The sequence below is a fragment of the Oxyura jamaicensis genome, chromosome Z, assembly GCF_011077185.1.
Source record: "Oxyura jamaicensis isolate SHBP4307 breed ruddy duck chromosome Z, BPBGC_Ojam_1.0, whole genome shotgun sequence".
In the NCBI taxonomy this organism is placed as follows: domain Eukaryota; kingdom Metazoa; phylum Chordata; class Aves; order Anseriformes; family Anatidae; genus Oxyura; species Oxyura jamaicensis.
The window spans coordinates 73,142,272-73,157,571 of record NC_048926.1 but is presented as its reverse complement, the minus strand read 5'-3'; the positions used below and the strand labels follow the sequence as shown (position 1 = coordinate 73,157,571).

The following is a 15,300-nucleotide window of genomic DNA, read 5'->3' as shown; positions in this document are numbered from 1 at the left end:
TCTGCTCTCCACCCCCTCCCACCAGCACAGGGTACTGGGTATCCAGGTTTCCCCCCAGCATCTAGTAAAGGATGGAGATTCTCCTTTGTCCTCCTTTTTGTGTTAATGTATTTATAAAAACATTTTGTGTTATCTTTAACAGCAGTAGCCAGGTAGAGCTCCAGATGAGCTTTGGCCTTTCTAATTCCATCCCTGCAAAGCTTTACAACATCCTCATACTCCTCCTGAGTGGCCTGCCCTCTTTTCCAAAGATCATAAACCCTCTTTTTTTTCCTAAGCTCTAGCCACAACTCTCTGTTCAGCCAGGTCAGTCTTCTTCCACGCTGGCTTGTCTTCAGGCATGTGGGGACAGACCAGTCCTGAACCTTTAAGATTTCCATCTTGAGGAGTGCCCAGCCTTCCTGGACTCCTCTGCCCTTCAGTACTGCCTTCCAAGGGTCTCTGCTAACCAGTGTCCTGTACAGCTGAAAGTTTGCCCTCCTTTATTTCAGGAATTTGCTGTGGTTGTCAAGTACCCTGTTACAGTATGGTAGCATTACTGAGTATGAATGGGAAGCTATCCCCATTGAAAGGCCGAATAAGGAATGAACTGATACATTTGTAGAGTTCAGTGGAGTGACTCCTTAGGCATGTGTCTTCCTGGGTCAGGCCAAGAATCTGTGAAGACTGGTGCATTAGTAAACATCCTCCGTCCCCAAAGCATATGCACATCTTTGTATTCATAAGGAAGAAAGAAGCTGTTGGTAAATCTTTGAAAATAGCATTCCATTGATGACCCTGGTTGATGTGGACATCTTCTCCTAGGTTGAGACATTGCTGTCATTGTCCTTAGTTTCCAGAAAATACTTTGTAGGCGTTTCTTTGGTGCAGTTTTGCCACAAAAATTAATCTTGTAATGCACATGCTATAATAAAAGCTGTGGTCTGGGTTATTTCTCTGCTTTTCTTGACTTTGGTAGTATCTAGATAAAGCTTCTGTCTTTTGCATGGTTATTGGAAACAATTTTTTCCAAAGTCTTCAGCTTGTAAAGCAGAGTGGTGAATTTCTTCTGTCTTCAAAAATAGTTATCTGGAACAACCTTTGTCCTTTTGGCTATACAGTCACAACTTTATTCCTGACACAACCAAAGTACCAAAATGCTGGATTATTTGTGCATCCGTTCTGTCATTGTTGACAGAAATTTTGTGAAAAGACACAGCATACATTGCAGTCTCCATACTCCCTGTACTGTAAGGCTATGTTTGAAGTCTGCTGCTAAAAATGAAAGGTAAGTCACTTATTTACAACATTGTTTCACGGTGTTTTTCCTGTAAACTTGATTTTCTTGGAAGTTCCTCTGTGAACTGCTGGAGGAGAACTCATCCATGTACCTTCATTGAATCATAAAATCTGAATTATCTTCCTGTATTTGCTTATACCAAAAATAACAAAAACAATAGTGAAGTTAAAGTAATTAATCACACACTATCTTGTAGTATGCATTGCTATTTTCAGCTTTCCAAAAGATTCAAAAATATGAATTAAACCCTGTGAAACATGTAAATTACTGTGAATCCTGAAAATTGAGAAGGAACATGTCCCTGACTTTGCAAAGGGAAGCTGGGTGTGCTCAGAGTTTGTGTTATGGCTTAGTCTTAGTGTGTGCAGAAGGAATGAAAGCAGAAACTTCACTTTCATTAGCAGTTGCTGTTTGGATTACAGTTTGTGACTTCATGTCAGAGAAAGGAGAGGATGTGTTAGGAATAATAATATTAATGGGAGATTTCATAGTACAAATGCCTGCTCATCAGAAGCAGGACTTGGGTCACTGGCAAACATTGCCTCGATCTTTGAACAGCTTTGCTGTTCTAGCATACTTTTTTGCAGCTGTGAACAACCTGAATAGGTTGTAGGTGTACAAAGTCCTAAAGTCTTGAAGTCACTTTGCATTTCTACTTTTAAGTCAAGCTGGAAACTTCTGTGCATATACTGTCAGTGTTGGGTTTGAAGTGCTCTGGATTTGTTTCACAGACGAAGTTTGGAAATACTTGTTTTCTCTTTCTTCCCCAAGATAAAAATTTCTTCTTATTATAAAATAATAATTTAAGCTGAGCATGTCCTTGAAGATGATTGTGGGAGCTATTAAACATCTTACTGTGTTTATCATTTAAACACTGAGAAACTGAAAACTTTAGTCTGTTTTGGCTTGCCTGAATGAGTGAAAATGATTAAAAAGTTAATCAAGGCTAAAAACAATTCTGTTGAAAAAGAAGGGGTATAAATAGTCTTTAGAGGAAGTCCATCCACATTCAGTAACTGAACCAGAGTAATCAGATGTAAATAAAGAAGAAGCCTCTGTAGCATTAACAAGGTGGGGAAGGGTGATGTGTGTGTGTGTGTGTGTGTGGAGTGGATTTGGGAGAGCGTAAAGAGTCTTTGCAAGAGCTCACGGTATGATTTTTGAGGAGCACTGCCATCAAGAAGGTGGCCTATAAAGGTGACAATTGTGTGCCATGGGCAAAATAAATCAGCCGGGAATGATGAACTGAAAGTATTACAATTTAAAAACAAAAAATCCCATCCTTAAATAGATGGGGTTGGAAAGAAGTAAAGCTACAAAGTCTGGAAATTTTATTTGATTTTCCTTCTTTCCACCAATCTTATACAGAGTGTAAAAATGTCAGGACACGTCACAGGTCACTTATATCATTAGCTTGACCCTGTGTCAAGCAGGAAAACCATCATCTGTGTTCTTACTCAATCCAGATGCCATCTGTTCTTCAAATCTGTTGATTAAAGTTACTCTCTGCTTGTGAAAATTGAAGCTCAAAAAGCGTTTGAACTGTCTGCTGTACTATAAATCTTCTGCCTGCCTCTTCTATAACATCAAGTTAGTCCTAAGAATAGCTCTGTGTTTCCAGTCTGCTGGCTGTAATCTGCTGGTAAGCAATGGCTACTTCTGCTTTCTCCTTTGTGGCCTTTGTATGTGTAGGGCTTTGTGGAATCCAGACACGATGAAATCCTTGAGGAAGTCAAGTTCCTCCCTCAGTCTGAGGAGGGAGGAATTAAACTTGAGGCCTAGGAGCATAAAGACAGAACCATCTACAGCCTCTTGACATAGCAAGTCCCCACCTCTCCATGCAGCCTGCAGGTACTGGCTTGTGTGCAATACTCCTCATCCTACGATGGGCAAACGTCCTGAAAACTATGGCAAACATTGTTCCCTGTGGGATCAGGCTGGGTTCTTCTCTCTCAGATGAGAGACAATAGAATAACCTGGCTATGGAAATGCAGACCTGATTGAAAAATCCTTGTTTTTCTTTTTTTCTGGGTACTAGTCTTGGTACAGAATTGACAAACCTAAGGACCGAGCAACTGGTGAGATGTGTGAGAGCTGACCTCCTCTACAGCCCTAAGTCTTGTGCTTTTTGTGCTTTTCCTGTAGTGTGTTTGAGGCCTGGTGAAAAAGGCAAATTGCAAGAACCTTTCATTTTTCCCTTTTTTCTTTGCCAGGTTGATGTTTTGATAGGGAAACTGCACCTGTGGCAATTAAGTTCAGATTACCTTAAACTGAGGTAGCTTTCAGATTTGTTTTGTGGTTTGTTTCTATTTGAAACCATCGTTATAGTGTTACAGAATGCTTTTGTTTAAAGGAACATCTTCATTCAGTGCTGCCTATTGGCAAAACCTGTCTCTGCTGGGCAATAACTTCAACCCTCAACCAGAAGGCCTCTGGTTAGTACTGCGGTAATTTGGAGCAATCCCTGTTCTGCATTTGACATGTGAGTAGCCCATAAGGCACTCAGCAGAAACACAGATTTTTGTTTACCATTAATTATTAGGTGGCTGACATTTCTTCATTTACGGTTTTGTCTTTAAAGAGTGATTTGTTGAAAGACTGGATGTTCGGGTTGGACTTTGAACCAGAACATGCACAGTTATGATTTCGTTAGGATTTTTAATTTCACATCTTTTAAAGCTAATATTGATCAACTTTGCCTGGACTCATAATACATATAGAGATATGGAAGTAACAAACATGTTAAACCTACTGAAAAAAATGGCTTGAAATATTTCTTTCCTAGTGTTTGTCTCGTAATAATGAAAAAAATTGTGTTAATTTGTTCTAACCAAATGAAGTCAGAGGTTGGAAGATACTGGATATTACACAGATAAAAAATTCTTCAGAAGAAGCTGGTTATCTAAACGAGTGAGGGAGGGTAAGGGAAGGCAACAAATGCAAACTGAGTGACTTGATCTGTGTCATGTATTTTTTTAGGTGCAGGGAAAGAAGGGACCTCCTGGGTGTTTCAGACCTCTCTAATGTGCAAGTGTCACATCACCTGGCCCCACATTCCTGTTTTATATCTTAATCCACTCTTTTTTGGGTAACTGACTATTGAAAGAAGCAGCTGCACTTGCTGCCCAAAAACAGAGGCCAAAGACTGATCAGGGAGTAGAATATGAGCTCCTCTTAATGGGGCTAATTGTTCTGGGTATTGCTGCTATCAGCATTAAGTAGTCTGTGCATAGCTTTTCATTTTCAAGTGTTTTTGAAAGCTTAAAGGTGAGAGAAAAAAATAAAGATAGTATGCCTTATTCAAACCCCATAATACATTTTCATGTCTGGCTGAAGCCTTTAACCATGCCTGCCAGGACTGTCAGCCCTGGCAACATTCACACAGTTGGCTGGAGATACAGCGAAGGTAAAGATGATTTTAGTGATGTATCTGGGAGACCAGAGTTAATTCTGACAAACATTCTTTGTAATACAGGATGTGTTGGGAAGTGTTGTTTAAAAAGTCATGGAAATCCTGTATTAATAACACAGTCACTTGGATTGATGTATTATTTATTCAGATGCTGAATAGCTTACCCTTCCTTCCACTCTACTCATCATCCAAGTTGGAGGGAGCTCCACTCAGTACATTGCCTTTGAAACAGCAAATTTGAATCCCCTTTACAGTGAGCATTGGTCCACCAGGAGGTTTTGGTGCCAAATTCCCTTTGACTTCGATGGGAGTTTGGTGACAGAATAAATCAGTGGACCAGATCCCTTTTATGTTACTTTGGCTGTGAGAAAGAACCTTAATATCGACTGTAGACAGAGAATGTTAAGGGAGTGGTTTCACAGATGAGATACCTCACCTTTAATCATAGATAATGGTCTGCAGCACTGCTGCTCTCTCCCCTCCCCCCATCCTTGCCCTGTGCCACTGTGAACCCATCTCCTCACGTCTGCCAGTGCAGCTGTTTTTGCGTGGCTTCTCTCTGGGTGGGAGTGCAAAGTGAACCCCGGCTCAGAAGCAGACAGAGGTGGTGGTTTGTTTTTTGCAAAGTTATTTTTAAGCTGCTTGAGTTCCTTTATCACAGTCACAGAGCAGCCACATCTGCATTTGTGCTGACAGAGCTAAGGGAACTGTGTGTCCTGGGACTGCCACCAAGAATTTGTCTTGTGAACCACACACAGCCTGTGCCAGGAGGGAAGGGGTTGCCAACATAGAACTAGCACCTGGTGTAATGAGGCAACCATAAGGAGCCTTAGCATAGAGACTAAACCCATAGGTACCATAACAAAAACATACCAACAAGGGGCATGCTTCCAATGAGCAGTTTAGAGTTCCTTTTTTTTTTTTTTTCTTTTTGTTTTGAATTAACGCACAGAGAGAGCTAAAAAAGAGGGAACTTCACTGTAGTGCCAAGTGAAGGAAACAGGAACTCTTGCTATTCACACAGTTATTGTTTCTCTAAGTCCCTTGGGAATGGCTGAAGTTGGCTGGGAGAATGCAAAACTTGTTAGGAAAGGAGGAGGACCCAGGAGGGTGGCAGTGGCTGTGGGCTGCTGCAACTCAGCTCTCATGAAGAGCATATTGCCTGCTTTATTTTCATGCCTCTTCCCGGCATTACAAAAGCACGTTAAAAATTTTACAGGAGGGGAGAAAGGGAGAAAAGGGGAAAGGGCCCGAGTATGCTGGCCTAGGGCTCTGCAGTCCTGTTTGTTCTCTGATACTCTTCCAGCTCTGATTTCCTGTCCATGGCGAGCTGCAGCTCCTGCTTGATGATTTGGATCTGCTTCTCCAGCTCTGTGAGCTCTTGCATCACCGAGGTCCTGGCAATGCTGAGGGAGTCTGCTTTCCCGTTGGTCGTTAAACAAGCTGGAGTCTCTCTCCTCACCTGTGGCAGGGAGATGTCTTGGTGCTGTCCGATTGCCACGTCATTTTGCCCCTCGTTGGTGCAGACGTATTTTTTCTGGTGACAGTTGCCCACGTTGGCTGTATTCCACACAGCATGCTGGCTGTTCCCTACATGGGACCTGAACAGAGGTGTGAGGGTTAATACAAAATCATAGCCTTCTCTTGTGAGTATGCAACCCCTCCCTGGGAGCCATCCTACTGGAAAAATACGCTGCTGCTGTTATCAATTACATTTAAATATTATTCGTTTATCTTTGGAATTATTTTTCCTCAGACGTACAAATTATAAGCACAGATGGCCAAATGTCTGTGGTAAGCCATAGCAAAGAATCAAACAGAATCCTATAGTTCAAGTTCCCTACATTATTTTATTTTTTTTAGGTATTGAATTACAGTCCTCTCTACTCCAGCGCAGGAAGATTTAAGTCTGCTTCCAAAGCTTTCTGACAGCTTTTGTGGCTGCAACATCTAGAGTTCTTTACAGCATTAGTCCTTTGGGGGAATGGACATGATGACATAGTTTATCCAAACCTTGCAGTGCAGAAGCATGAGCTTCCCAATTGATATCAGAGTCATTATTGCTAACCTGTCATTTCACATTTCAGATACATTTTTTATTTCACAGTTTAAAGCACAGCTCTCTGATAAGGCTCAGGTGATCTGGGGAGGTGGATGTAAGAGGGGTCCAAGTCCGCAGTTAACACTTGTGTTTCATCAGGAAGTGAAATGCTATAGAGTTCGGCTACTGATGTTGAGAATTTTTCTTAGTGTGGAGTTTAAAGAGTTTTGGAAAGTTTAGACCTGAAAAAAACAGTGGAGTTTCCTCCCTGAGGAAAATAGCAGTATGGTAATACAAATTCTTTCCACCTCTTTTCTGTATCTTGGTGCTTTTAGTAATTCCACTGTCCTCAGCAGGAATAAAATAAAGTGCAGTAATATAATTGATTTGATAGCTGTGGGTCCTATCTTATTATTCATTACAAGCTGGGCACCATGTTACTAGGTGTCTGGAGTTAAATTCACCACAATTCTATGCAAATGGCAGCTTAGACCACGTGAAGAGCAAACACTGTAGGTGGGCATGCAGAAACACACATGTGAGCTGGGTGTTGCACAAACAGGAGTTTTTAGCAGCAGCACGTCTTCACTCTGAATGATTGAAGAATATTTGTGTACTTTTTTCTAAGCCATAGCATAAGGCTTGCGGCCATTCCTTGTGTTAAGAAGTTTTTGCACTGCTCAGTATCTGTCAAATAATTCAGCCAGTGCTTTTTTTTTTTTTTTTTTTTTTTTATCAGAGATGCAATCAGAGTTCCCCCACTTGGAAGGACTCCATTGTCCTTGGACTGTGTTAGGACCTGAGGGTGGTGTCAGTGTGAATGCTACTGCCCCTGCGGGAGCAATGTGGGAGGAAGGAATGTTTTGCAGCAGGCTGCTCTAGTTACTGCTGTTTAGAGATCAAAAGCAAGGAGTTGCAGTGGCAAGGAGGTGCTACACTGGGGATTTATTGGGGCAATAAGATGAAGGAATGAACAGCGGAAATTAGTTGCCTGCATTTTTATGAACTCATTTATATATAGGCAGTCTAGAAGTCCATAAGTGTTTATTTCTTATATTTGCTGACATTGGTGCAGGACTACCAAACTGAACGTATTCTGGCCACACTGAAGTTACATGTGGTTTCAGTCATGCCAAATACATAGCAGCAGCCAGGATGATGTTTCTTTTCTATATTCTGTATCTCTACTCATTTTCTACTTGGGTATAAAAGCTGTTGCCTGCATCAATAGTTTTAAGTTACTGAGCAAGTGTTTAGTTTTAAGAGAATGCCTTGTGTTCCCAAGAGTCATAGATAAGTCAGACTGTTTGCTCTTCAGAGCACATGGCAAGTTTGTTGCCTACTTTTTTCTCCAACAAGAGACATAGGTTTTTGAAAGGACTGCGTTTTCCTTTTTTTTCAGCTTAGTTCTTATTCTGAAAAATAAGAAAACTGAAAAAAAAAAAAAAAAGTAAACATATATCACCTGATCAGTTATTCATTGCAAAGCTGTCTCACAGGGCCCTACACATCTGCCAGCTTGTTATTATATGAGTAAAAACAAGGCAGCAAACTTTAAAATCTACAATGCCTGTGTTTAGAATGGAGTGCTTTTTTGTAGCTATAAGGGAAATCATGAAAGAACAAGATTTCTGGATTTAATGCTTTCTGTTGTAAACAGCTCATTTCTGCTTCCCTCTCTTGCCTCTCTTGTCATTTCTATTTTTTTTTTTATTTTTATTTTTATTTTCTTTTTCCTGTTCTGTTATTTTTGGGGTGTATTAGACCCATAAGTAGATATCCAGACACACTGCGCTTCATTTCAAATTAATTTCTGTACTTTGTTTTTTAAGGCATACAAAAATTCCTACCTCTTTTCTACTCGTTTTGTCTTAGGCTGGCATTTGTCTTCAAGAAATGAACTGTTCAGAGAACGATGTAATCTCTAGAGGGAAAAGAAGAAAATAAATTACTAAAAGCAAGATTAAAAATAGCTCCATAAATACATACACAGTTTGGGCTTTGTGTGATGGACTTGAGTATAAATTATTTTGCTTCACGGATACAAGCAATGTCTGTGCTTTGTCATTACAACAAATATATGTTCCCATAATTTCCTGAAGAAGGGCAATCTGAAAGGTAGGTAGATAGTTTGCAAGCAATCTTTCGTGTTAGAATTCCAGAGAAGAAGGGTGGATCTTAGCAAACTACATTATTTTCTAAAAAATCTCTTTCACTGTACTGCTTGAAAGCAGTAGAAGAGCTTTTATTATTACTTTTTTTTTTTTTTTTTCTTCCTTTTGCTGCAAAGTAACCTCTTCCTTTAGAGTAAAGATGCAGAGCAATTTTCTTCCATTTTTTTTCTTAGAGTAATGGAGGAAATTACCCAGCACTTCGTGAATCAAAAAGGTTAGGAGCCCATTATAATATGATCAAATCTTTGGGCTATGCAGGCCAGAATAGTGACACTGTTGGTGTCCAAAAGAGTGGTATGGTTAAAAGTACAAATGGAAAGGCCCTTTCTCTGGACTTTGCAGTTGTGAACATTTCATAGATTCATAGAATTGCTTGGGTTGGAAGGGACCCCAAAGATCATCTGGCTCCACACCCCCTGCCATGGGTAGGGATGCCACCCACTGGACTGGATTGCCCAGGACCTCGTCCAACCTGGTCTTGAACATCTCTGGACCAGGTTGAGAAGTTTAGAGGAGTTAGAAGCTAAGGGAGTAAAACTCATGATATATCATTCAGGGTTTTGAGGTCTTGATCTTTTTTTTTTTTTTTTTTTTTTCTTTTTTTTTTTTTTTTTCCCTTTATTTTCTTTCTATTTTTTCTTTATTATTATTATTATTTTTTTGAGTTAGAATTACATGAAAAATATGCTTGAAGAAAATTTCCTCGTTCCTAGAAGGAGACTAAAGAAACATTTTCTGTGTGACTTATAGAACCTGGAAAACACGCATATTATTGCTACGGCCAAGAAAGAAAGATTGAACACTTATAAATCTGAACAAAAAATAATATAAAGTAAATAAATATTTGAACGTATATCCTTTGTGCTTTTGATTTTGTCCATAAGTAAGACTTCACATTCCAGTAGCTGCTGTCACACCTCAAATGCCACTTGGTGGTGCTCTTCTTGCAGCCTTTTACATGTTACTCTTGTCCAGGCATTCCTTATCACCCTGACATTACTTTCACAGGGTTACTACCGAATACTTACCTGACTTGTATGGAGCCAGTACTTCATCTTGGATTTCTTCTTGATCCGTGGTAGAACCAATCTGTACACAGTATGTTCCCCAATGGTAGTTAAAATAGACAAGACAAACCCAATGCACAACATCACAAAGAGCCCAGAAAAATGTTTGATGCCCATTTGCAGTGTCTGTGAATAAAATCAAAAGGGGAAGTTAATTAAGGAGACTGTTAGTTTATTTTAATAGATACTTCTGTTTTATCATTTGGAAATGTGGTCTGACTGAATACACAGCAATGAAGTATTGCAGAATAGTCTGGATCCTGGTCACAGCAAAACCTTTCTGTGCTGTGTGGCCACTTCAGAGCTTGGTGTTTAATCATAGAAAAAGACCTGTAATGGGAGTAAGATTCAGGCCACAGATCAGGGATTTTTATATATATATATATATATATATTTGCTGTGCTCTTTCCCTAATGTGATGAAGTGCTGAGCACTTGAGAATCCAGTACTTGGGGTATCTTTGCATTTGCATTTGTAAAAGCACATACTGCTTGACAGAATATACTCAATGAACGAATGAGCGAATGAACAATGAGCGAATCTTTCATCAGCAATGAGCTAAGACTGTTCATATTTTCTAAGAACTGATCATTAACTTTCTCTTTTTGTGCTTTATTCTTGATGGAAGGTCGTGGAGAAAACGTTTTGAAGTAGCACAAACATGGCATCTCTCTGCTCCCTACATTAACACGACTAAAACTGTGTTTTTTAGGAATCATCACTGCCATTATGTAACATGTTCACTCACCTTGGCTTCCCCTGACCCACTCCTTTCATGTAGTTTAGGAGCCATTTATTAATTTGAATCTCTTATTGGCATTAATCATGTCTGAAGACTGAGGAACCACGTACAGCAGCAGTCTATACCACAAAAACCTGCTCTCCAATTCATAGGTCAGGTATGCATGTTATGTAAAGTCTTAGTACCCTTATTGTCATGCCCCTGTAACTCAGTTATGAATTCATCAACAATTAAAAACTCTTCCTAATAATTACTGCCCACAGACTACTTGGGAAATATTTCCAAGAATACAGATTCTACCCCTATCTTTCTAGTAAAGAATGTTACTCATCATGACATTAGAAAATCGCTTGGGTAGGGTTACGTGTCAGGAGATGCCATCTTGGAGGCTATCACCATGAATAATTGACCTTTGTGTTCCTTGAATTTGTTGTTTTTGTCATGGGGGTGGGGAGAGTGCTCTGTTATGACTATCACTGTGCAACCGAGAAAAGAAATCAGATCTAGTTGAGAGTTAGATAAATCACATTTTTGGATAGATCTTATTATCTTATTATAAGATCTTATGGCTTATTATGGGGTCATTTTAAGCAAGAATTGATTTGTGATGAGTCTACTGAAGTTGAAGACTCTAAAGTCTCTTTATATACTTCTACTGGGTTACTGATACGATTTCCCTCTCGGTTTCTTTATTTGGTTTCTTCTCTTTAGAACACAATGATATGAGGCAGCACATCACAGGTTTTTGAGAACAAAGCTTCAGCAGTTAAGCAGAGTGTGAACACTTGTACGTAGCAATGGCAATGAAATGTCATTTTGAGGGTCCTCTGCAACCTTCTTGGCCCAAGCAGAATTCTTGAAAAGAGAATTCTTTTACTAATGAATCAACACTTCAAGAGCTGTAATGGAGGTGTAAAAATAGTTTCTAAGGAAAACTACTGCAGCCAGGAAAGGAAAGGAAGGAAGAAAAATACAAGATAATGACTTTGGGGTAGAAGAGTCTCAGAATGTTGAAACAAGGTTTTGCTTACATTGACAGTTCATCAGTTCAACCTAAAACCAAAACTCCCTCTCAGCACTGGAATTTCTTGTTGGCAAGAATCTGTTGTCCTATAGTTTGTACTTCTTGTGAGGGGAACAGGAGGGGTTACAAAAATCACAAGTCTCTAAATCACTGAAAACAACAACAACAACAACAACAACAAAAAGCAAATTCTTTGATTGGAGCTTTGTGTTACTGGCCTGTTTTTGTTTGTTTGCTTTTAATCAGCAATAAAACACAAGTTTTAGCCTACATAGCGTAAAAGCAGATTGAGGCCCTGCATCTGATCTTTTTCTCAGTCTGTAAATCTGAATATGGCCCATCTCTGAATTCAGCATACAAAAGTAGTTATAAGAAGCCAAAGTGCTGCTATCCATGCTAGCTGAACATACTGGTTAAATATGCTCTTGTTAATTCTTCCCAAAGCATTAATGCAGATCACTTGCTTCCCAAAATAGGAAGTTCAAGGACCAGTATGAAACAACATATTTAGAGTTGTAGACTTAACAATAAATACAAGAATAAGTTGAATGAGAAACAGCAAAATAATTGATAAGAAATGGACTTGCTCAATCATCTGAAGAACACACCTATATATTGCTCCCAGGCTGCTGCTGTTTGGTGTCACACAGAGGTGTCTGCAGAAGGACACTGAACTTGCCATAGATATCCCTCGGGACAGGAAGCTGTGAACCAGCTGGGCAAAGGTCCTTTTCTTTAACTCCATGGGAAGTAACACAGAAGTCCCCAGAAGCATGGGAGATCAGTAAAGAGGCTGATCTGCCAGCGTTAGGTTGCTGTATGCCAGGGAGCATCTATCTTGCTCTGAGAATAGAGACTAGGTTTAATGGAATATGAAAACTCTAAAAACTCTACCAATTCAAAGAGAAAAAAAAGATAAAGGAGACACAGTGGCAGTTGCAGTGGGGTGCAGGGATTCCTGCACACCTGAGATGTCTCCTCCAGCCTGAGGTTGGTGATTTATGCCATTCTAGTGCTGGCTGCAGAAAGAACACATGGTGTTGTGGTTTAACCTGGTCAGCAGCTAAACACCACACAGCCGTTCGCTCACCCTCCCCTCTCCCTCTCTGGGATGGGGGAGAGAAATGGGAAAGTGAAGCCTGTGAGTTGAGATAAAGACAGTTTATTAAGATAGGAAACAATAATAATAATAATAGTATGTATGAAACAATTGATGCACAATGCAATTGCTCACCACCCGCTGACCAATGCCCAGCCTATCCCTGAGCAGCTGGCCCCCCCACCCAGGCTAGCCACCCCTATATATTGTTTAGCATGATGTCAGATGGTATGGAATACCCCTTTGGCCAGTTTGGGTCAGCTGTCCTGGGTCTGTCCCTTCCCAGCTCTTGCTGCACCCCTAGCCTGCCCGCTGGCAGGACAGAGCGAGAAGCTGAAAAGTCCTTGGCTTAGTGTAAGCACTGCTCTGCAACAATTAAAACATCAGTGTGTTATCAGCACTCTTCTCATCTTAATCCAAAACATAGCACCCTACCAGCTACTAGGTGGAAAATTAACTCTGTCCTAACTGAAACCAGGACACATGGCCAGCTCCTCGCATGAAAAATAATTCTCTTGTCTTCAGTAAAGTTGTGCTGATTTATGCTGTTGAGGTTCTGGCTCACTGTCTTGTCAGCTCTGCAGAATAGTTTTCTACCTTTCCTGGAAATAGGTGAAAGAAATTCCAGTACTGGCATCCTAGATATGTTTTTCACTTGTAATGGATAGCTTTTGATACTGTCCTGAATAAGACATCTTTCACTGGGAAAGGCTGTGCCAAAACGAAGCTTCAATAGTATTTCATCTAGCAATAAAGAAGATAATGTATTGCAAGAGCTACCAGATAAAGGCTACACATTAAAGGGAAATCTTGAGAATAAATTGCATGGCAAAGAGGTGGAGGAGAAGTAATTAGCTCAGTGTGTCTTACAGAGTATGGAGTTATCTGTAGTAAAGTCAGCAGATTTACGTACCCTTGTAAGAAGATAGATTATCAGCTGTTCATAATTACTCAAGACACATTAAACAGTAAAGATAAGCATCTGATAGAGGCACCTCTCGTTTCCATAATATCATGATGATCAGTATCAGCAGCAGACTCCAATCCTTATTTTGTCATTTGTGTATGCATTTGTAGGTGTGCATATAGGCTCTATTGTGAAAGAGCAGCAATAGACTATATTCTCTGTACACCCAGTGCTTTCCTGGCTGCTGAAGTGGGGTGGATCAGGTTTGTATGCTAGTCCTTTAATGACAATATAAAAGCAACAGATGACTTTTTTAGTGCAGGTGCATTCCTTACTAAGGAATAAAAGCTCACACTGTGGTGAGCTTCTATTAACGTAAAATAAAGATAGAGTTCTTGCTCCAAATTTGTAATCATAAATTCAGGAGGTAGCTCCCTGCATTTTAGAAGCAGTTTTGTCCATGTGGTGGTTCTGAGGCAATAAGCAACCACGGACAATCCTTTGATGATTACAGCTGATAAGTGGCAAGGACACAATGGCAACAGCCTCTGACTCATTTGCCACTTAAAAATGGCCAAACCGGCGAGTTGTGAAAACTAACAAATACAAGAGCAGACATGGAGGTATCTGCCTTTTTATATATCCTTTCAGAGTCATTTCTGATTTATCAACCCTTATCTCCAATTGCTACCTAAACATTTCCTACTGTCTGTTCCATCCAGAGTTACGTGCTTTTTCTTTGGGCACCGAAGAGAAGGTGGTGGATGCAGAGAAGAGTTTGTATTCTGTTTGAAGGGGAGAGCAGAGACAAAAACAGCACTCAGTGCTTAATTATTGGATTTCAAGTGCAAAAATCCTGCTTTAATCTATGTTTCAAGAGACTGCGAATAATTTATTCTCCCTCGTTATACTGAAAGCTGTGAATAGGCCATCAAATACATTTGTGGTCCAGCTTTGACTAATCAGAAGCCTCTAAATATTTATGTGGATTCCTTGCAGGTTGGCAGCACCACACAGCTATTACTGCTGTACACTGCTGAACCCAAGCTCTGAGGGGGGATGTCATTTGTGTATTACCTGTAATAATGAAATAAGCTACCCTTTTTGATAGCATTTTCCCCACAAGGATTTTAAAAAGCTTTACTGAGATCAGGAAGTTAAATTTTGCAGCACCTCTGTGAAGAAGGAATTATTTCCAGCTTTACTAGGGGATAAATGGTTATGAAAGGCAGATTTTTAAAGTCATTTGGGCATCTCAGTAGATTTCCAAAATTCTGCTGACACTGATGCATGTATTTATGTAACTAAACAGTATTAAAAGCAGTCCCTGTCTCCGGATTGTGGCATTTCTTGTAGCTGCAGACTGGCTTTTATTTATTTTATTCTTATGGCTTTGTGTGCTCTCAAAGAAGTGGCAGCACTGAAGTAATACGTATTTAATTTCTTTAGGGAGATTATCCTTGGCAAAGACAGGTGACTATGAATTTAGGATTTCAAGTGCCAGATTTTGAGATACTGTAAATCATTTTGTCTCACATTAACAAGACAAGTTCCT

At 39.9% G+C, this 15,300-nt stretch overlaps 1 protein-coding gene and 1 long non-coding RNA gene across 3 annotated transcripts in view; one reads left to right on the top strand and one right to left on the bottom strand.

Moving 5' to 3' along the window:
- On the top strand, window positions 1-12,520 carry LOC118155929. The gene is made up of 3 exons (XR_004746065.1): window positions 1-511; window positions 5,530-5,544; window positions 12,509-12,520. It is a non-coding gene; the product is annotated as an uncharacterized LOC118155929 (long non-coding RNA).
- Window positions 4,815-15,300, bottom strand: part of GRIN3A (glutamate ionotropic receptor NMDA type subunit 3A) — a 77,889-nt gene continuing 67,403 nt past the window's right edge. For both annotated transcript variants that reach the window (XM_035309595.1, XM_035309594.1), the window contains 3 exons: window positions 9,935-10,099; window positions 8,583-8,656; window positions 4,815-6,292 (listed from right to left, as the gene is read on the bottom strand). In XM_035309595.1, coding sequence (XP_035165486.1) covers window positions 5,956-6,292; window positions 8,583-8,656; window positions 9,935-10,099 — 576 coding nt within the window. In that variant the 3' untranslated portion in view covers window positions 4,815-5,955. The remainder of the gene's footprint in view (window positions 6,293-8,582; window positions 8,657-9,934; window positions 10,100-15,300) is intronic.